General features: G+C 41.1%; 2 protein-coding genes across 12 annotated transcripts in view; one reads left to right on the top strand and one right to left on the bottom strand.

The window, feature by feature from the left end:
* LOC120420188 (troponin I) overlaps positions 1-26,824 on the bottom strand; it is a 30,368-nt gene that overhangs the window by 394 nt on the left and 3,150 nt on the right. The window contains exons 1-8 of one of the 11 annotated variants that reach the window (XM_052706849.1): positions 13,565-13,706; positions 11,147-11,335; positions 10,948-11,071; positions 7,865-7,965; positions 4,124-4,167; positions 3,913-4,054; positions 3,152-3,586; positions 704-739 (exon numbers count right to left, since the gene is read on the bottom strand). In XM_052706849.1, coding sequence (XP_052562809.1) covers positions 3,548-3,586; positions 3,913-4,054; positions 4,124-4,167; positions 7,865-7,965; positions 10,948-11,071; positions 11,147-11,290 — 594 coding nt within the window. In that variant the 5' untranslated portion in view covers positions 11,291-11,335; positions 13,565-13,706 and the 3' untranslated portion in view covers positions 704-739; positions 3,152-3,547. Of the gene's footprint in view, positions 1-118; positions 208-290; positions 740-3,151; positions 3,587-3,912; positions 4,055-4,123; positions 4,168-7,864; positions 7,966-8,790; positions 8,892-9,754; positions 9,856-10,434; positions 10,536-10,947; positions 11,072-11,146; positions 11,336-13,564; positions 13,709-26,824 lie in introns of those variants that run through there. The other 10 variants (XM_052706845.1, XM_052706846.1, XM_052706848.1 and 7 more) reach the window with 10 other exon arrangements.
* LOC120420194 (uncharacterized) lies at positions 16,327-25,076 on the top strand. Its single transcript, XM_039583180.1, has 2 exons — positions 16,327-19,856; positions 23,282-25,076. Exons 1-2 carry the CDS (start codon positions 16,327-16,329, stop codon positions 25,074-25,076), a joined length of 5,325 nt encoding a protein of 1,774 aa, XP_039439114.1.

Raw genomic sequence — 26,824 nt, 5'->3', positions numbered from 1 at the left:
TAACCGGGTTTCAACGGGTCAAAACAACGGCGAACATCAAAACAAACACAATTAGACGAGGACGACGACCAGACGTTGCACGTGACAGGTTGCGCTAGCGACGTATACCGCAACTTACGAAAGATGGCTGGCTGTTGGTGAACATTTGTAGGGTTTCCGCCGTCACTGCCTCGCCTCGGGGGTTCAGTTCGCGGGCGCCGCTTCCTCCTAGGTTCGGGGGGTTGACAAGTTTATTCGCTGGGTCAGACATGGCTTTCACAACACGCAGTTAAATTGACACATAGAAACAATCAGGTTTAGTTCACAGAATGATTTTTACTCTTTTTTTTTGTTTGGTTGCTTTCCAAAATACACGTTTTGAAAAAAGTAGTTAAAGTACGATAAAATTAAGAGAAAGACTTGCTGAAACAACAGAGTGTTAACACTAGCGTGACGTTTTGGGGATCGCTGCTAGTGACACCTGTGAGGAATTTTCTAAAACAACAAGGAGGAAAGGAGGGGGACTTTTGGGGTCAACGAGGTTAAAAATAAACTGTTTCACGATTTTTTGATTCATTCTTTTTTTTGTTTTAGGTTACGTTGACAAAAAGTTTGTTTGCTTCTTTTTTATGGTTTAGATTAAATAAAAACAGACAAATAGTTGGATGTATTTGATGGTGGACAGTCGGCCATTTTATGCCTCGGCTTCCGTCTCTTCTTTTACCTTGCTGTCGCCCTTCTTGGACCAGTCGGGCTTCTTCTGCTCGGTTGGTGATGCGAGGGGTGAGACGAAGGAAAGGAGGAAAAATAAGAAAAGAAAAATGCATTATTATTTAGAACGAAATAAAGTTGAAAAAAAATCACTGTCGAATGAAAAGAAAATCATTTTCGTAAGGAATAAAATGCGAGGGAATGATTGATTTGGCAGTCAAAGTGACAAATTTGCTGTGTTTTAACCTTGAGGAAGCCCTCACGAATCGAGAATCGAAACGTCAATGCCAGCATATTTGCCACTTTGAACGAAAAGGTTTTCAAGCCGTGCTCACTGATTGCTCGTTTTGTTCTGGAACACCCTACCTGTGTGTGTGATTCAATCAAATACTCAAATGGACACAATTGAAGCTAATTTCGTAGAGGTTTTATCTTGCAATTGCATTTGGGAACTCATCAAGCGGAAATCGTTGCTTTTTTTCAAACAGTTAAATGTTGGAATAAAATCGCATTGGCGGGCCCCTCGAGCGCACGTGGTGCGCTGTCAGTTTGACAGCTTCACACAGCTATTTCAAATGACGCATTCTTGAGCTATTTTTAGTTATTTTTGGTTACTCATTTTTCATACCACTCATTTATAGGTGAATTTTATCCGCGTTTGAGTGAATCTTCAACTACACGGAGAAAAATCTGTTCACAAAATCGTGAAAAAAAAGTTCATGAAATTCGTAAACACAAAGTGTTGAAATTGCATGCTAATTTTTGAATTTTAGCAATTTTAGCAATTTTAGAATTTAAAAATTTTACAACTTTAACATTTTTTGCAATTCAGCAATTTTTTGCAATTCAGCAATTTTTGCAATTTTGTCAATTTTGTAAATTTTAGCCATTTTTGCAATTTTGTCAGTTTAAGAAAATTTATCATTTTTTTGCAATTTAAGCAATTTTTGCAATGATTGCAATTTTTGCAATTATTGAAATTTTAGAAATTTTAGCAATTTTAGCAATTTTAGCATTTTAAGCCATTCTTGCAATTTTTGCATTTTTGCAATTTTAGCAATTTTAGCATTTTTTCGCAATTTTAGCAATTTTAGCACTTAAAGCACTTATAACACTTTTAGCCATTTTAGCAGTTTTAGAAATTTTACCAATTTTTCGCAATTTTAGCAATTAAAGCAGTTTGAGCAGCTTAAGCAAATTTTGCTTTTATTTTTAGCAATTTTAGCTTTTTTTTGCAATTTTTTATTTAATTTTGCAATTTTAGCAATAAGCAATTTTTGATTTTTTTTAGCAATTCTAGCAATTTTAGCAATTTCAAGCCATTTTTAGGCAATTTTTAGGCAATTTTAAGCAATTTCAAGCAGTTTTTAGCAACTTCAAGCAATTTTAAGCAATTTCAAGCAATTTTAAGCATTTAACAATTTTCCAATTTTTGAATATTTGAATATTTGAATATTCGAATATTTGAATATTTAAATATTTGAAAATTTGAATATTTGAATATTTGAATATTTGAATATTTGAATATTTGAATATTTGAATATTTGAATATTTGAATATTTGAATATTTGAATATTTGAATATTTGAATATTTGAATATTTGAATATTTGAATATTTGAATATTTGAATATTTGAATATTTGAATATTTGAATATTTGAATATTTGAATATTTGAATATTTGAATATTTGAATATCTGAATCTTTGAATCTTTGAATTTTTGAATTTTTGAATTTTTGAATATTTGAATATTTGAATATTTGAATATTTGAATATTTGAATATTTGAATATTTGAATATTTGAATATTTGAATATTTGAATATTTGAATATTTGAATATTTGAATATTTGAATATTTGAATATTTGAATATTTGAATATTTGAATATTTGAATATTTGAATATTTGAATATTTGAATATTTGAATATTTGAATATTTGAATATTTGAATATTTGAATATTTGAATATTTGAATATTTGAATATTTGAATATTTGAATATTTGAATATTTGAATATTTGAATATTTGAATATTTGAATTTCAGAATTTTATTTCAAGGTTTTCGAAACTGATTTTTCTCAGTGTAAAATTATGAGTGAAAATCATTCAGATTCGAGTGAAAATTGCTCTAATGCTGATGAAATTCATCCAGATATGAGTAAAAAAAAAGCATTCTTGATAAAGATCAGTGTTGACCAAATCTGAGTTTAAATGACTCAAAAATGAGTCATTTGAAATAAGCGTGCAACTGTGGACGACCGAGGGGCGCGACAATACATTTTTTCGATCATCGGTATGTTTGAAAAAAAAAAGTGATTAGGTAGAGATAGTGAAGTAAAAAGATGGGGGTGGGTGACACTGGTTTGCAGATCGATAGGGTGGCTCTTTGAAGGAGAATAATTTTCATGCCGGATTGATGAAGAAATAAATAAACCAAAATAAATGGAAAATTTCGATATTACCTAGCGGGATTTTACAACAAAAAGTATACTACTGGCATTTTGAATTGTGGCGGTTTTTTTTTCTGAATAACAAAACTCATTTTCTTTTAATGTTAAAACATCAAATTTGGCCCTGGGGTTTGTTTTTTTTTTCTCTAAACGACGATTTATTTGCGTGATTTTGGTTTTGCGTAGCTGGTAACAACTGGTTCTAATTTGCAGCAGATAAGGAATTTTACCCTCTCGTACGCCGGTTCACAAATTGTGCTTTGTTTGTGTGGTAAGAGTGTTTGTTTTTTTCTTTTGGAAAGTAACATTAAAAGTTGGCAAAATTAATAAATAGACACATATGTTTTCCAGTTAATTTTAAATATACAAAAAATAAAAATTAAAAGAAAAGTGGTTTTGTTGCTCTCTCTACTTCTTCTGCCAGTCAGCCTTCTCCGATTTCTTAGCCTGCGGAGTAAACAGAGAACAGAGGGGGAAGAGGGTTCGGAAGAACCGACGGTTAATGGCGTCCGGAACCGATCGCTTGAAAACGCTTCCCCTCTAGCCTTAATCTCGTCAAAAAATCCGGTTGAGACTGGGTCACGTGGGGAGCCAAAAATCGAAGTGGGCGCCCGCAGTAGGCTTGCCACCACAAAAAAAAAACTCAAAATGGCCGCCATGCGTGGCGTGCCGCGCTGTCAAAAAAATGTGACAGCTGCGCTGCACTGCGACAAAACGACGCCAAAAAAAGTACACCTGTCAACGTGACAGTTGCGCGCGCGCGCGCTACGTACCTCCTTGTCTTCCTCTTCCAGGGTGAACTCCTTCTTTTTGACAACCTTGAGCTGGTTGCGGAAGTTGAACTCGGCGGCCTTCTTCTGCAGCTTGGCGAATTTGTTCTCGTACTTGGAGACCTTCTTCAGCGTAGGCTTGACGCTGCGTGGGATGAGTGAAGAGAGAAAGAGGTTATGCACTGAAAAAGATCTACACTTGAGGAGTACTTACAATTTACCGCGAAGGTCGTTGACCTGGGCGTTGAGGTCGGAAATCTAAGCGTTTCCACGGGGGGTTTCGGACGAGGGCGAGAGAAAGGAAAGAGATTAGTTTCGGCTCTACGAGCGGTCGGTAAACAAAACTACTACATTTGTGTTTGTTTTGTTATGGTTGAAAATTACAGGAAAACTAGTTTTGAAATATACAGCGTGTGAGTAGTGGAAGAAAAACACGTTTTGTAAATGTACATTTTTTGTTTTGTTTGTTAACGAGGAATACTAGCTACTGGACACAGCATCCAAAAACAAGGGCGTTACAACTAGGTTTGTTTGTTTTTGCAAGTGCAGACCGTTAGTTTGGTACAGTTGTGAGCTAGTTAACTCTAACTAATAGTAACACGGGGCGTTAGTACTTTCTAAGGCAACGATTAACGTAGTTTGTGTGTGTTTGTTTGTGACAGAGAGTTGGTGGCACTTGTTTGTATTGGTGAAAGCTGGCAACAGATTGTAAACAAATTTCCTAATGTCACGGCAGCTGGAAATCCACACCGATTTGACACATTCGTCACCGCGTGGTTTCCCTCTACCGGTGAGAAAGCAAATTACAACATAAAATAACTTGTTTGTGTGTGTTTTGTTTTTTGGCTGCGTGTTTTGCACAAACCGACATCGATTTGTTTTCTATTGCAGTGTGTGTAGCGTTGCTGTGTGTTTGTGTGTAAGTAAACAAAACAAATGATAGGAAAAACGAAAAAATACAAAACATCTGCTACAGTTTAACATGATTGAACTTTTTTTTATGTTTGCTTTAATTGTTTACTCAACGAGAAAAGAGAGACAGAAACAAAATACACGGCCCGCGCGCGCGGTTTTTACGTAAACAACAACAGGGAACTGACGTTTGCGACGCGACACTGAACTGATTTCAATCAGGGTTTTCATGGTCTTGGGTTGACGAATCTCGGTTACATTTAACTTTTTGCTCATTTATTCCTAAGAGATAGGCACAGTTGTTTTCGTTTTCGCTTCGATGGGCTTTCTGACTGGGAATTCCGTGAAAAAATGTTTTTTGCTGGTTCAAAAATAGCTTTTTTTTTGTTTTGTTAGACAAATGTGAACAAAACTCGACAGAATGAAAGAGACAGATAGAGGAAAAGTGAAATAAAGAGAGAAAGAGAAAGAGAGAGCGAGAGAGTAATCTTGTGAAGGTACTGCACAGTATGGCACATAAAGTGAACTTAAATTGCTGTTTAAATTTTCAGATGACGTTTCAATTGCCAAATGACGCACAAAAACAATAACAAAAACAAAAAAGAAAGAGGGTGGGCATTTGTGTGGATGAGACATTGCGGACAGGAGGAAGAGAAAAGAAGGAAACAGGTTGCGCGTGACTTGCTGTCGGTGAGACGTAGCGTGACAGCTCTTTGTTTTGGTTTCGAAATTTTAATGTCAAATAACACATAACAACATTTGGTATGACGGGTCTGAACACTGGTTAGTACACTGTAAAATAAAAGGATGAGAAGTAAATCACAAAACAACGTGCAATACTGGACTATTTTTTTGTTTGCAATTATTGTTTGTTGTTGTGGCACATAATTCATCGGGCTTTCTTTTGGTTTGTTTTTATATCGGGCGATCCAATTGATAAGCGAAACAAAACAAAAAAACGAAAGTTAGCTGTGATAACAGAAACATTTAACAGGGAAACAGATAAAATAGGATGGCAACACTGCGGTAACAAAGGTCCGCATGTTTTGACAGCTGCTACGAAAACAGTCAGTGAGACGGGGAACGAAAGTAGACAGATAGTGGGTGAGAGAAAGAAACAAAAAGGAAAACAAAAGGAGAATAATGCACATCTAGTGAAAATGAGCGAAAAGAGGCAGATTTTTTTTTGTTTTCAAAAACGATTATTTTGTGCCATACTGTCAATTTTCGATTTCTACGTTTTTTTGTTGCAATTCTGTCTTTAAATTCGAGCTAAAACATAGGCTTGGATTAGAAAGAGATAGAGAGAGAAAAAAACAGGTTCTTCCCATTAACAGTCACCACCATCAGAAAGAGAGAGAGAGAAAGGACACGCACACACACGTGCGGACATGTAAAATAGATTGGTTTTCGAAAGATTTTGGGCTTTTTTTGTTGGCTAAACTAGAAAAGTGTGTTGTATTTTTTCACCGTTTTCTCCTGTCACTCGTGCGCGTGACATTTGAACCGACATCACAGACAAACAGAAACGTACACGTACATGGGATTGGTCTGTGTGTGCGTGTGTGTGTGTGATTTGTTATTGTTACGGCAATGTTGCCGTCGCCAAGGATTATTGTTTACTTTTTTGAGCGTGTAATAATTTTGTGTGAAATGCGTACGTTTATTTTTGCGAGTGTGTATGAAATATTTGACAAGAGCTCGGTTTGGGTTCGAATCTGATTGCTGGATGGATTTTTTTTGTTGTTTTTGTGGGTTAGTGATTGAAAAGAGCGAAACGGGGAAAGAGAGATAGAGAGAGTGTGTGGATGACATGCGGTTAGTGCAAGAGGTGCAGCTCACAGTAGGCCAAGGCAATTAGAGCGAGAGGGAGTCAACATTTGCGAGAGCGCGTGGTCTGGCTGTCAAGCTGATCACTCTGCAAACTCTACCCCGGTTGGTGACCCCGTTCCATGGCCTACTCGGAACAAGTAGACCGTCGAACGGATGACAGTTCGCTCGTGCGCGTCTTTCCCGAGTCAAAACAACTATCTACACTGAGAAAAAAAAATCAACTGTACATTCCATACTAGATCAAACCAACAAATTCTACACCACTACTAAGAACGGGATTAGTAATCAAAACGGAATGTTGCATTCATGTGTGTTTTATTTGACATTATTTATAAACGAATCAACCAAGAATGAGCAAGGGGGGCGTTGGGATGAATTTTCAGTACTCTCAGTGAAAAAACGAAAACGTTAAAAAGTGGTAAAAATTGAGCGGCGGAAACGATCTGCAAAACTTGGTCCCCTGATTGGTACGAGGGGTCCAAAGATTTTCCACAGAAAAAAACTCGTTTCCGTTGCCTTGGTGCGCTCGCGTCAGTGTTTGTTTACAAAACACAAGACAAAAAAAAAACAACAAAAAATGTTTCCTTCTTCTCCTCTTCCGTGACCACCAGCAGTGAGCGCGACCCCTCGTGGGGTGCACTCTTGACAGCTGACGAGGGGTAGTCCACTTGCGTTGCGCGCGCGCGCGCCGTTTTGCTCTGTACATAAGGATCCGTAAAGTCCCAGGCGTTACGGATGGGGGTGGTGGCGCGCGTTCGTGAATTGACCTACCCCTCGCTGTCAAAATTTTTGGCAGTGCTGCCAGGGATTGAATAAAAAACGAAAGTGACACGGAAGGGGGTCCACAAAAGATTTGCTGCTCTCGAGAGTGAGTTTAGTGAAAAAAACGAAAACAAAACAAACGGGTGTTTACTATGTGTGTTTTTGTTTTCTGTGGCAACAAATGGAAACAATAACAAAACGACAGAGATGTCAAACTCTCGCTTGGCGCGGAGAGTTGTCGGAGTGTTTGATATTTTGAATGTTTATCTTTTTTTGGTATTTCGCAACAGAGAGAAACAGAAGGAGAAATTAAGAGAGTAAAAAAAACGAACAAAAGTGAAAAACGAACAAGTAAATATATGATTCGAAAACGTAAAATGAGGTAGAAACTAAAAACGGAAAACGGCGGTCAAATGGTATTATAAGGTATTTATATGTTCGGCAGTACCTCCCAATCTCTTTTCCGGACTTCGAATTCCAAATCCCATTTCTGGCCTTCACAAGTATACATACGGTTGAAATATTCTTTAACAATGTCTTTCAACATGTCTGCGAATGGGAAAACGAATGTGCAACACGGTCATTCATTAGGAGCAATAACAACAACAGGAAACAAGGAAACTTAGATAAACAAAATAAAAACAGAAGAGAGTCGATGGGGGATAGAAGTTAAGCTAATCTAGGGTGCGATTTGAAACAACGGTTTTTTGAGGGGGCGAACGAAACTGACTGATGTTGATATTTTTTTTAGGTTAAACTGAGAGAAAGAGAAAAAGTTTGTTTTTGTACACGATTTTTTTATAGCAAATGACGATATTGCGGTCTACTTTTTGATAGAATGAACCATGATTTTGCGATACGAAATGACGAGATTTTTTCGACGATTCTTTCTTTTTGCTGGTGACGAGAGGGGTAACGGTAGCCTCGGTGGCCTCGGAACGGCGCTGGCCAATCTCAAAAAAAGTAGTGTAGTTTGGTTGTATTTTGTATTTTTTTGTTTCCTTTAGCTGGGGGTTTTGAGAACAAAAAATAAGGAGAGCGGTTATTTCCACAAAAAAGGCCGAAAAAATAGCAAAACAAAAATCTGCTTGTATTTTTTTTTCAGTGTAAATGCCAATTGTGCGCTGTAGTGGGGTTTGTTTGTTTTTGTTTGCGTTTGTATACTAAGTTGAGAGGAGAGAGTAAAAAAACAAAAACAACTTAAACGTCAAAGTGACAAAATAAAAAAAAATCGGGTTTTATGTTTATCAAAAATAATAAAAATATAAGGGGGTAATATTTTAAGTTCTGCGTGTATTTTTTTTTGGTGTATTTGTTTGTTGTTTTGGTTGGCAAACTCGATAAATTTTGACATTCCGCTAAAAAGGTCTTTACCTCGAACTGTTTCAATTTTTCCCCTCGCTCTAAATCATACTTGTCACCCTCCAAACCAACCATTCTATTCCAATATTCGCGACAAATAGTCTGTAGCTCGGCTATTGGGTAAAAACACATAACATATATGAGGGTTTGAGTCATTGATCAGTGACAGGTTGAAGTGTTACACACTAAATATAAAAGAGGGAGGAAAAGGGAGTTGGAAGGGGGTTTCAGAATTCGCAGTTTAAAAAAATGATGTTTGGAATGTATTGGTAGTAGTAGTGGTAGTGGGCGTTGTTGGCTCTTGGAAAGTGCACCACGCTGCCATCTATCGGGCGCTGGGCGAGTTCACTTGACAGTAGAGCGGGGGTTGGTGTCTCGGGTGAGTGTAGTTTACGGTGTAATGGTTGGTGTTCCGACTGCGGAAACGAACTACCCGACGGGGGACCTCCTCTATTGTTTGGCAGTGTGTTTGTGTGTGTATAATCTGAAAGCTGTTTTTGTTTTGTTTGTTTTTGTTTCTATTTTCGGGTTTACGAAGATAAACACAAACTCGCAGCGATAGGCCGGTGGCGGTTCATTAATGAAGCTTTACTTGAGATTCAGCATTCAGAGGGGAAGAGACAGAGAGGCGAGAGAGTGAGAGAGACAGTGACTAAAGATGGCGGCAGAAGAGAGAGAGAGAGTAAGAGAAGAAAATAATAATAAACAAAAGAAGAGTGTTGAAAAGGGCCTTCGTTATTCACGCGTGACAAGCGGCGACGGCGGCGCTGCAAACAAAATGGCGGCGGCTGCGGCGCGGCGAAACACCGTTGTTTTGTTTTGTCTGTGTTTGCTTGGATGTGTTTTTTTTGTGTGGGTAGTGGCGTAACTCTATTTGTTTTATCTCTTCAAGACACGAAGGTGGTCTGAGGCAGAGGCGCGCGCGCGTTCAAAAAGGCGGGTCAATCAAGAGCAAAATCAAAAAGTCAATCCTTGCCTCGAGAGCCTTCCTAGCGACCTCATACTCAGAATCAATCTTTTCGCCTTCCAGGGTACAAATTCTTTTGTGGTATTCTTTGCATATGTGCTTAATGCTCGCTACAAAAATACAAAGATTTAGCAATTTTGACAAACGTAACATTCCACGTTGAAACGCGCCGAATTAATCTACGACAAAGGGGGCTCGAAATTTCGGGAAACGATCCTGTCACTTTTCAGGGGAGGGAGGGGTTACGGTATTAGGAACAATAACACAAGTCACATTCATACATTTAGCGATGATTTTTCGTTCAGTGCATTCGCCGAACTTTCCAAAAAGTTTCCATTTAAACAATTAAACATATAAACAAACAGATATACTCAATGTAGCAGAAGAAGAAACATCGAAACGTCAAAGGGAGAGTTCCAAACAGTCAGAACGTAGTTGAGAGAGAGAGTATGCGACGAGAGAACAATAGGCGTTCTGAGATCGACTCTGAGACAGAAAGAGAGAAGTGGCAAACGATCGTTTGCGGTGAGATGCACACGAAAGAAAAGAGAGAGAGCGTAGAGTTGAGAGAGAAAAAAGAGAGAGAGAGAAGTGAGCGGAGAGAACAGATCGACAAATGTTGTTTTGTAGTTGTTGTTGTTTGGTTTGTAGTTGTAGTTGGTTGTTGGTTTTTGAAGGGCGGTAGCTACCTCGAAGTCTTTCCTCTTCACAACATACTCAAGGTCGAACTTCTCCTCTTCCAGGGCATTAATCCTAGCATGGTAATCGCGGAGGACACGTTTGATCGACTCTGTTGTGGTGGTAGTGATTGTGGTGGTGGTGGTGGGGAAATGGCGTTGGTGACGTGGAAGGGTAATGTAGAAAGTGTGTCATTTATAAAAAAAATCAGTTTTGAATTGATGTGAGTTTTGGTTGTGACGTGAAATGAGCAAAAAATGGGCATCAAATGAGTGTCGCGATTTTTCTCAGTGTGCTGCGGCGCACACTCGTTCGGTAACGCTCGCAGATGACGTTTGATGACGCGTTACGCGCGGAATGAGCAAACTCAAATGGGATTGTTTGGCCCTCTGGCGGAACCAAGAGCAATGAGAATTTAGGATCGCGTGAGAAACAATATCAGGGAATCAGGGGATATTTATCTAAATTTCTAGAGTAACAACGTAACGGGGCTCCATCTAACTGGGCAACATGACAAACGTTACCTTCGTTGGCATCCTCAACGTTCTTCGGCTTGCCGCACCGTTCCTCGATGATGCGCCTACGTTCGGCCGCTTTGCGCTCCTGCTCCTTCTTTAGTTCCTCAGCGGCTTTCTTACGCAACAACAACTGTAGGACAAAAACATTGCGCATTTAAGAGCCAAGCGTTACGGTGCGTTACACTTTGCCAACTGTCAAACTTACCCGCAGCTTCTTCTTTCTTTCTGGAGTCATGAAACCCTTCTTGGCCTTCTTGGCCTTGGAGGCCTCCTCCATACGCTTGCGCACCTCAGCACGCTTGCGCTCGATTTCGGCCTGTTTGGCCTTCTTAGCTTCATCATCAGCCATGGCGGTTGTTGTTGGTAGTGGTGGTGGTGGTGTTAGGAGCTAAGTCTGCGGCGAGAACAATAGAGCGAAGAAAGGGAGTCGTTATGGGGTTGTCATGGCGAACTTCGATTCAAGTGCTGCAGCCGTTTTGCTTTGTTTGGAGATTGGTGACACTCAGAGGCATGACAGTACAGTAACGGGAAGGCGTTACACTTCTTCAAAACAACAACACAACAACACAATTTGCACACGTCGAACAAATTGCCGAAAACAAAAAAACTTCGTAAAGATGCCGCAGAAGCTGAAGTTTGCCAGTACTTCGATCGCCGATCCGTAAAAATTGTCTTGCCCCTCGGTGTGTTAAGTTTAGCGGAACTCATTTTGCCTAAAAGTTCCGTTTTTTGCGAATAAAAACAATAGAAAGTAGCACTTTAGGCAGCGCCAACCGTGTTTAAAGTGTGCCAACTGCGGTGGTAGTAAAACAGCGAACTTTCGTGGCTGCTACGTGCAAAAAGAGCCAAGTAAATGTAGAATTTAAACCAATTCTAGTAGGAAACTCAAATTGAGTGATTTATACTGCACTATTTAATTAGTATCGCTATAAACTGCCATTTTATGGCAAAGTGACGTTTCTCGGGAGTAAAATTTGTGGCGTAATTGATGTTTTCAAACGATGCACTTTATAACTCATTTAAGGTCCAAGGTTCAACTGCTAGAATTTCCGTAACAAGATCTGGCAAGATTTTTGCATTTTCACAGTCAGTTTTGAAAACCTGGCCTGTAGCCATAATTTAAATTGAGCAACCTGCTAAAGTAAAATTGAAACAGTCGAAAAGTGGCCAATGTTGTTGTCAGTTTTTTGGTCAGATTTGATATAAATGATGATAAAAATAAATTGTATCTTTTATGGCAGAAACGAATTTCAAGGATTATTTGAAATGAAAACCTTGTTTTTTTTTAAATCGACGTTTCGATCATCGATAACCCTTCACGAGGGTTCCTTAAAATAAATTGCTTTTAGAAGGAAATCGAGTTTCCTTAGTGGTTCCAATCAATCCTTTTCCACGCTGAAATTGTCATTTTCGCGAAAATTTTCCATTCCAAATCGCTCGTTTAAAATGACTCACTTCCTTTCCAGGAAACGGTGCGTTTCACCACTACTACCGTCGCTGCGCAACGCACACCCACGCAGGTGGCCTACTTGGAGCGCGACTTAATTTCCCGACGACAGAAAATTAATCTTTTTTCGTAACTTTCACTTTTTTATCGCACCACATTGCCCCACCAGGCGAAAACGAAGAAAAACAAGTGGCAGTTTTCCACACGGGAACATGTGGGGAGCGTGTGTGGGTGGGCACAACTGTCATCTGTCGCGCACGCACACACGTGCGTTTTTTTTTGTTCGTGTGGCAACAGTCGCCGCCGCCATCTAGATTGGCAAATTTTCCGAAAGTCTAAAATTACTCCGTTCGTTCGCGGCACACAAACAAACATAAAAAAAACGGTCGAAGCGTTTTTTTTTTCAGTGTGTGCGTGTGCAAGGGTGCGCGCGCACGCCTACTGCGCAGACGGATTTTCACACGAGATTCGTCGGAAAACTCTATTTTTACCCCGTCGTCGTCGGTTTTTCTCAACTCGAAGAAGCGACACCGGACCGTAAAAAGAGACAGAAATCGAGGCTCGCGCACAGTTTGGTTTTGTCGGGGGTGAGCTATTTTTGAAATTATATCATTCGCAGACACAGACTGTAACACGGTTGGATTGCGTTGCGTAGCGCGTAATGAGAGCGGAATTTTTGCACCACTGAGTCACCACTGATAAGTTCCGCTTTTAGCCGCTAGGTGGCTGTGCGCAATTGCTCTTAACACCATGTTCACTTGCACCTTAAGCGCACAGTAGGCGGCGACTGCTGGATTGTTCCTGGAGGCCATCTTGGGCTCCATCACTCGTTGCCGTGACATTGTTACTCGTTTATCCAAAGTTTCGAAACGTCAGAAAGAAAACATCGCAAAACATCGCACAGTGTGTGATGTAATTCGCACTTTTGTTCCCCATTTTAAGTTTTTCTTCACTGCACTCACACCACAAAATGGCGCTTCCTTTTATGGAAGTAATTCGCACAAAATGGCCGCCAATCGTTTCCTCTGAAGTGTCACTGCGAGTCCCGCTCCAGGATCCGATCAGTTTTCTCCGGTTTTCCAAAGCAAACAGCTGCAACAGCAACAGGATCAAACCCCCGCCAGGATCAGTGCACACGGAATTCCCCGGGTTCCACCTCGGTGTCCAGAACCTTACCTCAAAACTACAGAAAAAAAGAGATTGAATCGCACACAAATTCTCGGATCTCGGAAAGAATACTGATCAATCCGAAGAATAAAGGCTGACTATTTTCACTGCAACAATTTCTGGCCCGATCACGGGGGCCCCCGGACCCGGGTTGTGTTGTCGTCGTCGCCGCCGTCCGGGGGACACCCGAACGCGGCCCGAAGATCGTCGATCTCGCTCGCCTACGCCGCCAGAGAGAGGCCATCCCACTCACTCGCACACGCACGGGCCGCACAACTACACGGACGATGCTGTGTGTGGTGGAGTGGACAGTGGCGTCCGCGCGCGGCCAATGTCCCAAAAATAGCGCACCGCCGTCGTCGTCGTGTTGATGAATGAAATCATCCGTGATTAAGTCACACACGCGAGCGCGGACTTGGAATCGGTCGAAGGCGCCTGAGCTGAGAATGACAGTGGCATGTTGGAGTAGTAGGCGATGCATCCTTTTTATTTTTGCGAGGTTGAGGACTTTGGATTTGAAATTGACGGCGACCGAGGAGGACTACCCTAGGGGGGAAGTGATCGCGCGAGCAAATGTCAACATTGGGCAGGTGGTTTGTGCGGTGTTCTAAAGTGTAATGAGAATACTTAAATTTTCTGTGACTCTGGATAACGCTAGTTTTGGTCACGTTCCATACAAACTTAGATGAAAATGTGTGTAATCGTAATCACGGATTACTGATCAGTCTGAATAGAATTACCAGTGTTGGAGTGGTCATGATTAACAACCCTGCATCTACTGTCGGGTCACCACTGTCGGGTCAACTGTGACCATCCAACGCGAGTGACCACTCTTATCACGGCTGCACGCGACCTACAGCAGCTGATCGCGGTATTGGTGATCGCGGTGATCCTCTCGCGAGATGGACGATCGTGATCGCTGATAGGACCAACACCAACAGCAGGATGCACTTTTGCGGGGTCGATGACCGCCGGGCCGGGTTGATGACCTGACCTGCCTCAACGAACGACGGGAGCAGCTGACCTGCTGCGATTTTTAGTTTTTAAGTTTTAGAATCCTACAACCAGCAGATCGAAACGGTCGATTCTGCGCCCATAAGGCAATTTTCGTGTGTTAGCGTTATTTTAAATAAATGTAGTCCTTTTTAGTTCGTGTATTTAAGTAAAAATTGTGTTTAAATTAAAGAATTGTGTTTTACTGTGATTTCGTGTTGTTTTAATTGTGAAATCCGTAAATTCCGGAAGCCACCCTACGCACGGACTACCCACGGCCAACGAACCAGGACCGGACCAGCCAGCCCAATCCGATCCGGTCGATGCTGGGAGCCACCAGAGCTGTCGAAGGCTAAGGTTTTTATTCCGGCTCCCCAACATTCTGGTCCTTCGAACCGGATCGGACGGATCCTGGTTCGCGGGAGGAAGGACGGTTGGACGCTACATTGCCGTTTGTGGACGAGGTTCGTCGCCATTGGACTGCGGCGTGGCACGGTTCGCCATCGCTGCTGGGAACAATCAAAGCGCGCCAACGGTTTGGCCATTCATCCCTGGGACAATAGGACATTGTACCCTCAACCCGGACAACGAACTTCGCGCTTGGACATCTACGCGCCAACGTGTTGCGTTTGGTAAGTGGAACCACTACGTATATGTCCGCCGAAGCGTTCAGACATTCCCGGTACTGACACACCTCCCATCCACATCTACGCTGTGCACATTCCGCTGGAGCGAACCGCTGCGTGCGTCCCATTGGATCGAGCGAGCCATCTGCTACGCGCTGCGCGGCGAGAGCGCGTCTCCGGTCACGGTCAGCCATTTTCTGGGACATCCGGTCAGCCATTTCCTGGACCATCCGATTGCTGCGTTGCTGCCGGAGCCATCCGACTGCTGCGTTGATACACTGTTCCAGAAAGGACACCTTTTGCCCAGGTAAAATATTCTAAGCACAGTGTATGTCAGCCGAAGCGAGTCGCTACCGTGAAACTAACACCATTTTTCGACCACACAACTCTTTACAACGCCCGAACCGGCTGGACGCCGGTGATTGTACGTGCTGTGACCACGTGGAGGTCGCTGACTATCTGCACGACTCCAAGCCGACACGCGGCGACTCCGAGGTCGCTGGAGATCTACACGACGATCTGCACGACTCCAAGAGGACATCTAACGGTGGCCACAACCGTTTGCTACCGTTCAGACCACCCGAGAAGGACGACATCAACGTGACTGACACGTGCCAAGACGGATCGCCACGTGGACTGAAGAGGCTGCGCAACTGTTCGTTTCTACCGGTGAGTGCTAATGAATAGTATATTGCCGAAGCTAAGACGACAGAAATACACCATTTTAAATCGAGTTTGTATCCTCTTCGCTTACACCACGCATCCCTGAGGTCATCCCATCCACTGATTGATTTACGATCTGGTTCACGTTGTTTTTTGGTCGCTGCTACTGTTTCTCCAGGTGAGATACACTAGCAAAGTATATGGCTTGCCGAAGCCAAGGCACCGTTGATACTACATGCCGTTTTCCACCTCTTCTTCGCACACCCACGCATTCAATTTGAGCTGCCCACTTGACCGCTAAGGACATTTTGATTTGACGTCTCGAGTTACCTGGTGCTTCCGGTTCTGATTGAACTCCCAACTGCTTTGGGTACGATCAGTTACTGCTAAAAGTAAGTAATTTGCTACAGCAGTATATGTTCTTGCCGAAGCCAGGACGAAACGGAATACTACAGCACCACATTTTTTCGCTTTACATTCTCTGACGTCATGGCACCCCGGAAGTCCTTGTTAGGACCGACGCTGAAGGCGTTGACCGTTAAATACCAAGAGTTACAAGCAGCGCTCAATGACATCTTCAAATTTGCTGATAAATTTAAGGCGGAAACAACCGCTTCCCAGGTGAGTGTGCGCTTGGAAAGTCTCAACAAGCTGTGGGATGTTTTGTGCACTACCTTGGTGGAAATCAAATCCCACAAAGACTACAACCCTGAGGATGACCCTACCTACAAAAAGGACCGCGAAACGTTGACTGAAGGCTACTACCGAGTAAAATCCCTCCTACTGGACAAGCTGAAGGAACGACAGGAAGTTCCTTGTGAACCGACCCACAACGACACGATTGTTGGGGGGACTGATCACGCCCGTTTGCCTCAGATCAAGCTTCCTATGTTCAAGGGGAACATCGACGAGTGGCTGAGTTTTCGTGACTTGTTCCTCTCACTCATCCACTGGAAGTCTGACCTACCGGATGTGGAAAAGTTCCACTACCTAAAGAATTGTCTTGACGACAAACCCAAGAGGATCATTAGTGGACTTTCAACCACGTCGGTCAACTACAAGCTGGCATGGGATCGTTTGCAGAGGTACTACAACAACCACAAGGTACTTAAGCAGCGACTGGTGCAATCGTTGTTTACCCTTCCAACCCTCGCCGAGGAATCTGCCACCGATCTGCATTCCCTCGTTGACGAGTTCGAGCGTGTTCTGAACACCCTCGATCAGGTGGTCTCACCCGTTGACTACAAGGATCTTCTGCTGGTTAATTTACTCGTTACGCGTCTGGATCCTGTTACGCGTCGCGCATGGGAGGAAGTATCTACGGCGAAAGATTTGGTTAGAGATTCGCTAGGTGATTTTGCAGATGATTCAAGGGAGGAATCTGCTAACGACACGACGAAGGACACGTTGAAGGACTTGTGCGATTTCCTAAACCGACGCATTCGAGTTCTGGAGAGTTTGCCACCGAAAACTGTGAACAGTCGGGCTGTTCAACACCAACAACAACAGTACGTTCCCAAATCCAAGGCAAAGAAGGTTAGCTACAGTACGGTGCAACATGCTGGTTTTTCGTGCGTGGCTTGTAAGGACAACCACTTACTCTACCAGTGTTCTGCATTCCAACGGTTGGCGGTGTCGGAGAGGGACGCATTACTCAAGACGCATTCCCTCTGTCGCAACTGCTTCAGAACTGGTCACCAAGCCAAAAACTGTACGTCCAAGTACAGTTGCAGGAACTGCAAGGGTCGACACCATACTTTGGTATGTTTTCAACAACAACCGGAAAGGGACAACGCGGTGACGGCACTCGCGGTTGCAGGGAGCAACAACCCTTCCAACTCCAAGGAAACCCAAGGTCCGACAACATCCCACGTGGCAAACATGGCAGCTACGAACCCATCCGTATCAGGCGCAGCAACCCAAGCTGCATCCCAAGTGCTGTTGGCTACAGCAGTGGTCATTGTCGAGGACGACGATGGCAATCGGTACCCTGCTCGCGCACTCCTCGACTCGGGGTCGGAGAGTAACTTCATATCAGAGCGACTGGCGCAGCTGATGAAGGTCACGCGAGAAAAGGTGGACATTTCCGTGCTAGGAATCGGTCAATCTGGCACAAAGGTTAAGCACAAGATTCACGCAACGGTGCGGTCTCGGTTATCCAACTTCGAGCGAGACATGAACTTCTTGGTGCTCTCCAAGGTTACGGTCAATCTGCCAACAACAACAATCGCAACAAATGGATGGTCGATTCCGGACGGAATTGAATTGGCAGATCCAGCATTCTTCCAGTCCAAGAAGGTGGACATCGTCCTTGGCATTGAATGTTTTTTCGAGTTCTTTGAAACTGGTCGAAGAATTCCCCTGGGAGACAATCTACCAGCGCTGAACGAGTCGGTGTTCGGCTGGGTGGTATCTGGTGGTCTCTCGGTTCCATGCAACTCCACGCAGGTGAAGTGCAACGTGTCAACCTCAGAGAAGATGGAAACTCTGATGGCACGGTTCTGGTCGGCTGAAGACGTCGGTTTGGACGACGCGTTCTCTCCCGCTGAAAGGCGCTGCGAAGAGAGCTTCCAACACACGGTTCAACGGTTATCCGACGGTCGGTATTCCGTTTCCATGCCCAAGGTCGAAGGTGGAATCTCCAGATTGGGCGAATCCAAGGAAATTGCGTTGCGACGGTTGCACGCAACCGAGCGCAGACTGGCAAGGGACGCCAATTTGCGGAAACAGTATACAGATTTCATGAACGAATATCTGGAACTGGGTCACATGTCCAAGGTCGCGGAAACAACTCCAACCCAGGTCAACCGGTGTTTTCTACCGCACCATCCGGTGGTCAAGGAGGCCAGTACCACCACCAAATGCAGAGTTGTTTTCGACGCTTCTTGCAAAACATCTTCTGGAGTCGCACTGAACGATGTGTTGCTGGCAGGGCCGGTAATCCAAGAAGATTTGCGCTCTATCATTCTGCGGAGTCGGATCAAGCCGGTTATGCTTGTGTCTGACGTAGAGAAGATGTTCCGTCAGATCATGGTCCACCCAGAGGAACGGCCATTGCAATCCATTCTGTGGCGTTTTTCTCCGGACGAGGAAGTTGGCATCTACGAGCTGAAAACCGTCACTTACGGCACCAAGCCCGCTCCATTCCTCGCAACCAGAACGCTAAAACAACTAGCGACGGATGATGGACCTCGATTTCCGCTTGCTGCACGGGCAGTCAACCAAGACACCTACATGGATGACGTCATCACCGGAGCTGAGGACGTCCAGTCAGCAATCGAACTTCGGAAGCAGCTAGACGAGATGATGCTACGAGGCGGTTTCAAGCTTAGGAAATGGGCATCAAATCGACAGGAAGTGCTAGCTGGGATTGCTGAGGAAAACCTAGCGATTAGCATGGAGGAAATCAACCTTGACACGGACCCTGGAGTGAAAACTCTTGGTCTCACATGGATGCCGAAAACGGACACGCTAAAGTTCCAGTTCAACATTCCCGATTTGGACAAAGTGCCTGAGCTCACCAAACGCTTCATTTTGTCAACAATTGCCCTTCTTTTTGACCCGCTTGGACTGCTAGGACCGGTCATCGTAACGGCCAAGATTTTCATGCAATCTCTGTGGACGTTGCTGAACCCGAACGGAGAACGTTTGGATTGGGATGAGGCGGTACCTGAAATGGTGGGTGAGGTCTGGAGGAGATTTCATTCACAGCTCGCTTTGCTCAATGAACTTCGCATCACTCGTTGCGTCATCTGCCCTGAAGTGTTCAAGATGGAATTGCACTTCTTTTCTGACGCATCTGAGAAGGCCTTTGGAAGCGGTGCGTATTTGAAAAGCGAAGATCCAAAGGGCAGGATATTCGTGAACTTGCTCACATCCAAAACCAAGGTGGCACCGTTGAAGAGCCAAGCGATGCCAAGATTGGAACTACGCGGTGGCGTTTTGTCTGCGGAACTCTACGTGCAAATTCTACAATCGCTGAAGATCAAAATTCCAACCTTTTTCTGGGTCGACGCCATGTGCGTGTTGTACTGGCTACAATCACCACCAGGGGCGCCGACTCTGGGGGGGCACGGTACTTTTTGCCCCCCCTAAAATTTGGCTGGGGGGGCAGCCCATACATTGTGCCCCCCCCAGAAATTTTGGAAGAAAAATATACTTTTATCAAAAATAAAAAAGGAAATAATTGAAAATAATATCTAAAACTTAAATGGAACATTGTTTGTCCACACGGATAGAATTTTTGTTAGCGAATCCGTAAAATAGTTCAAAAACATTTGTTGTTTTCGAAATCGCTGAAATTTTTGAACAAAATCGTTTACAATTTTCTGGATTTAGATGCATTATTTTTCTAAATCGACAACGTTTTATCTATATCACTGTGCTTTCTAGGAAAATCAGTAAGCTTAGTACAAGAGCACAGAGGCATCGGTGAATGATTTGAGAGATGTCGGATTTTACGGATTTGCTCATAAGATTTCTATCTGTGCATGTTGTTCCAAAAACAAAACCAATGTACTTTTCCCAAAGCACTTCATCTACAATCAAACTTACGCAAACTCTTGCGAAAACAATCATCAAGTTTTCAAACGCAACATTCTGCAATTTTTCATCCTGATCTACATCAGGATTTAGCGAATATAAGCTGAAACACTTTTCAAAGTGGTAATTTGTTGACTGCTTTACATTTACAAAAATGCTGATTTATTCGATAATTTTTTGGGTAATTTTAGAAAGGATTTGAAAAGATTTCAAATACATTTGATAACCGTTAACTGTCTTTACCAATTTTAGCCGAAAAATACAGTTGTTTCAAAACAGTAAATTTTTGAAAACTAGCGCACCGCTTTATGAGAATCCGACAAATTAAAACCTTATCTGAGACAATTCCACATTATAATCTTAAAAAACAAGCAATTTATGATTGATTTAAAAAAAATTAAAAGGCTGCAGAAATTTAAACTGCACGCTCAAAAAATATGCCAAAAATCAGGGAGTAGAGAATAATACTAAAAATAGAACAATTTCAGGAAATCAGCATTATTGAGTATTGGAAATCCAATTTAAAACGTTTTTGGTCGTATTCTTAAATTCTAAAATACTAAAATTCTAAAATTCTAAAACTCGAAAATTCTAAAATTCTAAAATTCTAAAATTCTAAAATTATAAAATTCTAAAATTCTAAAATTCTAAAATTCTAAAATTCTAAAATTCTAAAATTCGAAAATTCTAAAATTCTAAAATTCTAAAATTCTAAAATTCTAAAATTCTAAAATTCTAAAATTCTAAAATTCTAAAATTCTAAAATTCTTAAATTCTTAAATTCTAAAATTCTAAAATTCTTAAATTCTTAAATTCTTAAATTCTTAAATTCTTAAATTCTTAAATTCTAAAATTCTTAAATTCTTAAATTCTTAAATTCTTAAATTCTTAAATTCTTAAATTCTTAAATTCTTAAATTCTTAAATTCTTAAATTCTTAAATTCTTAAATTCTTAAATTCTTAAATTCTTAAATTCTTAAATTCTAAAATTCTTAAATTCTAAAATTCTTAAATTCTTAAATTCTTAAATTCTTAAATTCTTAAATTCTTAAATTCTTAAATTCTTAAATTCTTAAATTCTTAAATTCTTAAATTCTTAAATTCTAAATTCTTAAATTCTTAAATTCTTAAATTCTTAAATTCTTAAATTCTTAAATTCTTAAATTCTTAAATTCTTAAATTCTTAAATTCTTAAATTCTTAAATTCTTAAATTCTTAAATTCTTAAATTCTTAAATTCTTAAATTCTTAAATTCTTAAATTCTTAAATTCTTAAATTCTTAAATTCTTAAATTCTTAAATTCTTAAATTCTTAAATTCTTAAATTCTTAAATTCTTAAATTCTTAAATTCTTAAATTCTTAAATTCTTAAATTCTTAAATTCTTAAATTCTTAAATTCTTAAATTCTTAAATTCTTAAATTCTTAAATTCTTAAATTCTTAAATTCTTAAATTCTTAAATTCTTAAATTCTTAAATTCTTAAATTCTTAAATTCTTAAATTCTTAAATTCTTAAATTCTTAAATTCTTAAATTCTTAAATTCTTAAATTCTTAAATTCTTAAATTCTTAAATTCTTAAATTCTTAAATTCTTAAATTCTTAAATTCTTAAATTCTTAAATTCTTAAATTCTTAAATTCTTAAATTCTTAAATTCTTAAATTCTTAAATTCTTAAATTCTTAAATTCTTAAATTCTTAAATTCTTAAATTCTTAAATTCTTAAATTCTTAAATTCTTAAATTCTTAAATTCTTAAATTCTTAAATTCTTAAATTCTTAAATTCTTAAATTCTTAAATTCTTAAATTCTTAAATTCTTAAATTCTTAAATTCTTAAATTCTTAAATTCTTAAATTCTTAAATTCTTAAATTCTTAAATTCTTAAATTCTTAAATTCTTAAATTCTTAAATTCTTAAATTCTTAAATTCTTAAATTCTTAAATTCTTAAATTCTAAAATTCTTAAATTCTTAAATTCTTAAATTCTTAAATTCTTAAATTCTTAAATTCTTAAATTCTTAAATTCTTAAATTCTTAAATTCTTAAATTCTTAAATTCTTAAATTCTTAAATTCTTAAATTCTTAAATTCTTAAATTCTTAAGTTCTTAAATTCTTAAATTCTTAAATTCTTAAATTCTTAAATTCTTAAATTCTTAAATTCTTAAATTCTTAAATTCTTAAATTCTTAAATTCTTAAATTCTTAAATTCTTAAATTCTTAAATTCTTAAAAAATTAATTCTTGTAATGATTTTTAAATTTTCGATTTTTTTAAACATTGAATTTTATTGTTATTTCTAAATTTCTGATTGTTTAAATGTCTGGATTTCTGCTTTTGATTTCTTAACATTTTTTTAACCCTAGAATATTTTTATTCTATTTTTTTTTTTTAAATTTTGGAATATTGAATTTTGTGTATCTGTTATTTTTTTCTAAATTGCAGATTTGAAAAATTGAATTTTTTTAATGTGTATTTGTATTTTTAAATTTCTGAAGTTCTAAATTTTTGCGCTTTTTCTTTTGTTTTTATTTTTAGAATATTTGTATTGTTAAATTTCTAAATATCTGATTATTTTTATTATTGACTGTTACTTCTAGAAAATAAGTGAGAATATGCCAATGAGAAGGAATTCGCCTTCCAAACATATAAAAAAATCCCCCCAATTAACATTCTAATCACGTTTTAATAAATAATCTTTCTCTTAAAAAAAAAATGATTCCAGATGAAAAAAAATCGTATCACGTCGTAATAAAAAAATTAAAATTCGTGATATACAAGAAACTTTAACATCTAATCGCCACTCTTACCTATCGATTTCGGAAAACAACCGTGCCCCCCCAACATTTTGGACTAGTCGGCGCCCCTGATCACCACCATCAACATGGGTCACTTTCGTCGCCAACAGGGTGGCCAAGATTCAAACTCTCACGGAAGGCTGTGTCTGGGGACACGTGCCTGGAGTTGAAAACCCCGCAGATTTCCTGTCACGTGGAGTCATGCCAGCAGATCTCATCGATTTGGTACCATTCTGGAAGCCAGGCTGGGTGAAAAAGACGAATGAGCAACGCCAACCACAACCGAAGATCGTGACGACGGAAGAAGCAGAAGAAGAGCGAAGAAACACTGCGGCATCGGTAGCTGCAGCAACTACGGCTGAGTTCAACGTTTGGTTCATCTCTCACTTCTCTTCGTATCCCGATCTGGTCAGGCGTACGGCGTATTGGCTACGCTTGAAGGATTTACTTCACTTGCCCAAGGAAAAGCGGTTCAAATCGGACTTGTTGACGGTTGCGGAGCTGAAAGAAGCAGAGTTCGCATTAATAAGGCTCGTTCAGAAGCAAGTTTTCGCTGATGAATGGAACAAACTAACCAAGGGAAAACCAGTTGCGAACAGTTCACCACTGCGGTGGTTCAACCCGTACATTTCCGATGAACAGCTCATTAGAGTGGGAGGACGCTTACGTCATTCATTGGAATCCGAGGACACGAAACATCCCATCGTACTTCCGGCTAGGCATCAACTCACACGACTTCTTTTCCGACATTTCCACGAGAAATTGCTTCACGCTGGTCCACAGCTGGTGTTGGGAGTCGTTCGATTACGCTTTTGGCCACTTGGGGGCAGAAGTGTGATCAGAGAGGTGATCCATCACTGCAAGGAGTGTTTCCGGTCGAAACCCGTGGCTGTTCAGCAGTTCATGGGAGAATTGCCTTCTGCTCGGGTTACCACCTCGCGACCGTTCGCGCGGACAGGTGTGGACTACTTTGGACCACTTTATGTGCGCCCAGCCCCAAGACGACCTGCAGTTAAGGTTTACGTGGCACTCTTTATCTGCCTCTGCACCAAGGCTGTCCATTTGGAATTGGTAACAGACCTATCCACAGAGCGTTTCATCCAGGCACTTCGACGATTCGTAGCCAGGCGGGGAATCTGTGACGACATTTATTCCGATAACGGAACGAACTTCGTTGGCGCTCGTAATAAAATGGTTGAACTCCTGTTACTGCTCAAGGACCGTAAACATCGCGACATCGTCTCCAAGGAATGCTCAAATCAGGGGATCAAGTGGCACTTCAATCCGCCCAGCGCACCACACTTCGGAGGCCTCTGGGAGGCCGCGGTACGATCTACAAAAAAGCTTTTATTAAAAACAATCGGCGAAACACCCGTTACCGCAGAGGATCTCAACACGTTGCTGGTCCAGGTGGAAGGCTGCCTCAACTCTAGGCCGCTAACTCCGATGTCCGATGACCCTAATGACCTGGAACCATTAACACCGGCACATTTTCTCGTGCAGTCATCGCTGCAAACAGTTCCCGATGCTGATTTATCAGCAATTCCGATGAACCGGCTAAACAAATTCCAGACGATGCAGCGCATGCTGCAAGATTTCTGGACTCGATGGCGGAGGGAGTATTTGTGCCAGCTACAGGGACGGGTCAAGCGCTGGAAACCACCAATACAGATCGAGGCTGGTAAGCTTGTGGTCATCAAAGACGAGAACTCACCACCAATGCGATGGAAGATGGGAAGAATTTTCGAGGTACACCCAGGCGAAGACGGAGTGGTTAGGGTAGTAACGCTGAAAACCGCCGACGGCTATCTCAAACGTCCGGTGGAGAAACTGTGCATACTGCCACTTCCGGAGTACAGCGACGCCATGGAATCAACGGATGCAGATCTTCAAACCCAATCCTAACTTCCTATCCCTATTCCCACATCCCCGAAGAGGTATTTTTTTGTATCTTTTCAGAAACTGGTCATTTCTGGGTGGGTGAGATGTTGGAGTGGTCATGATTAACAACCCTGCATCTACTGTCGGGTCACCACTGTCGGGTCAACTGTGACCATCCAACGCGAGTGACCACTCTTATCACGGCTGCACGCGACCTACAGCAGCTGATCGCGGTATTGGTGATCGCGGTGATCCTCTCGCGAGATGGACGATCGTGATCGCTGATAGGACCAACACCAACAGCAGGATGCACTTTTCCGGGGTCGATGACCGCCGGGCCGGGTTGATGACCTGACCTGCCTCAACGAACGACGGGAGCAGCTGACCTGCTGCGATTTTTAGTTTTAAGATTTAGAACCCTCGTACCTGCAGATCGAAACGGTCGATTCTGCGCCCATCAGGCAATTTATATCTGTTAGCGTATTTTTCAATAAATGTAGTCCTTTTTAGTTCGTGTATTTAAGTAAAAATTGTGTTTAAATTAAAGAATTGTGTTTTACTGTGATTTCGTGTTGTTTTAATTGTGAAATCCGTAAATTCCGGAAGCCACCCTACGCACGGACTACCCACGGCCAACGAACCAGGACCGGACCAGCCAGCCCAATCCGATCCGGTCGATGCTGGGAGCCACCAGAGCTGTCGAAGGCTAAGGTTTTTATTCCGGCTCCCCAACAACCAGGATCATCGGAATTCTGTCACGGTTTACTTTCAATTTCCTAGAATGACTGAGAACCGGGATCGAAGTCTACTAGTTTGTATGGAATTTGTTGTTGGAGTCGGTGGAGTTCAATCCATTTGGGTCGGAGTTGAAGTCGCTGCAAGAGCTACCCAACTCCACAGGCCTGCTTTGATCTACCGGGGATTACTTGAAATTACCTAAAACTAATTAGAATTACTACAGCAGCGAATGACCCATAGGGATAAAGTTCCCCTAATAAAATCAACAGCAACAACAATAAGAATTACCGTCAGTCGGTGTGACAATGGGTCAAAGTGATTTTTACAGATTTTGCAATTTTACAGGTTCTACTCAATGAAACTTAAATCTCTGGAGTTTTTTTTTTTTTTTTGAAAAGGTCCAATAAACCAAATTTTTAGTTTTTAATACCCCTGATTCAAGGCGGTTTCAAAAACACCCAAAAAGCAAAATCTGGAAATTTGGTTTATTGGACCTTTTTAAAAAAACCAGATCTGTTCCAAGGGTTGTGTAGGGGGAATCTTACGGATACTTTGCTGAAAAAGAACACGTTCCTTGAACAAATCCTGACATTTTGGCAGCTATCTACACCCAAACGGTGCTCGCATAATAAAGAGTATCAGAATTTGCATGAAAAGTGTCGATATACACAGTAAAAAAAACATGAAAATATTACATCTGAGAAGGGGTACAGTTTTGCCCGTTACCGACAATTATCGACTTTACCGACCGATTGTATTGAAGGAAAAAAAAATCTAATCAGAGCGAGTATTGATCCATCCACTTCTTAGTTGCCATTGAGTGCTTGATGATATGAGAAAGCCATTGCACAAACATATTCTTCTTTCTGATCAGCAGCTAGTATTGGTGTCAGATCGCTGACATTTTTACACAAGGGCAAATTTGATATACGAGCTTGCTGCAGAATATGTTGTAAAAGGTAACATCTTTTGTAGTAAACCCACTTTCAGTTCTTCGAGATTTCACTTTGTTCCCCGTTATTCTGCTGGTTAGC

Source organism: Culex pipiens, chromosome 1 (genome assembly GCF_016801865.2).
Source record: "Culex pipiens pallens isolate TS chromosome 1, TS_CPP_V2, whole genome shotgun sequence".
Classification (NCBI taxonomy): Eukaryota; Metazoa; Arthropoda; class Insecta; order Diptera; family Culicidae; genus Culex; species Culex pipiens.
The sequence above is the reverse complement of the archived record's forward strand: the minus strand, read 5'-3'. Positions and strand labels throughout refer to the sequence as shown.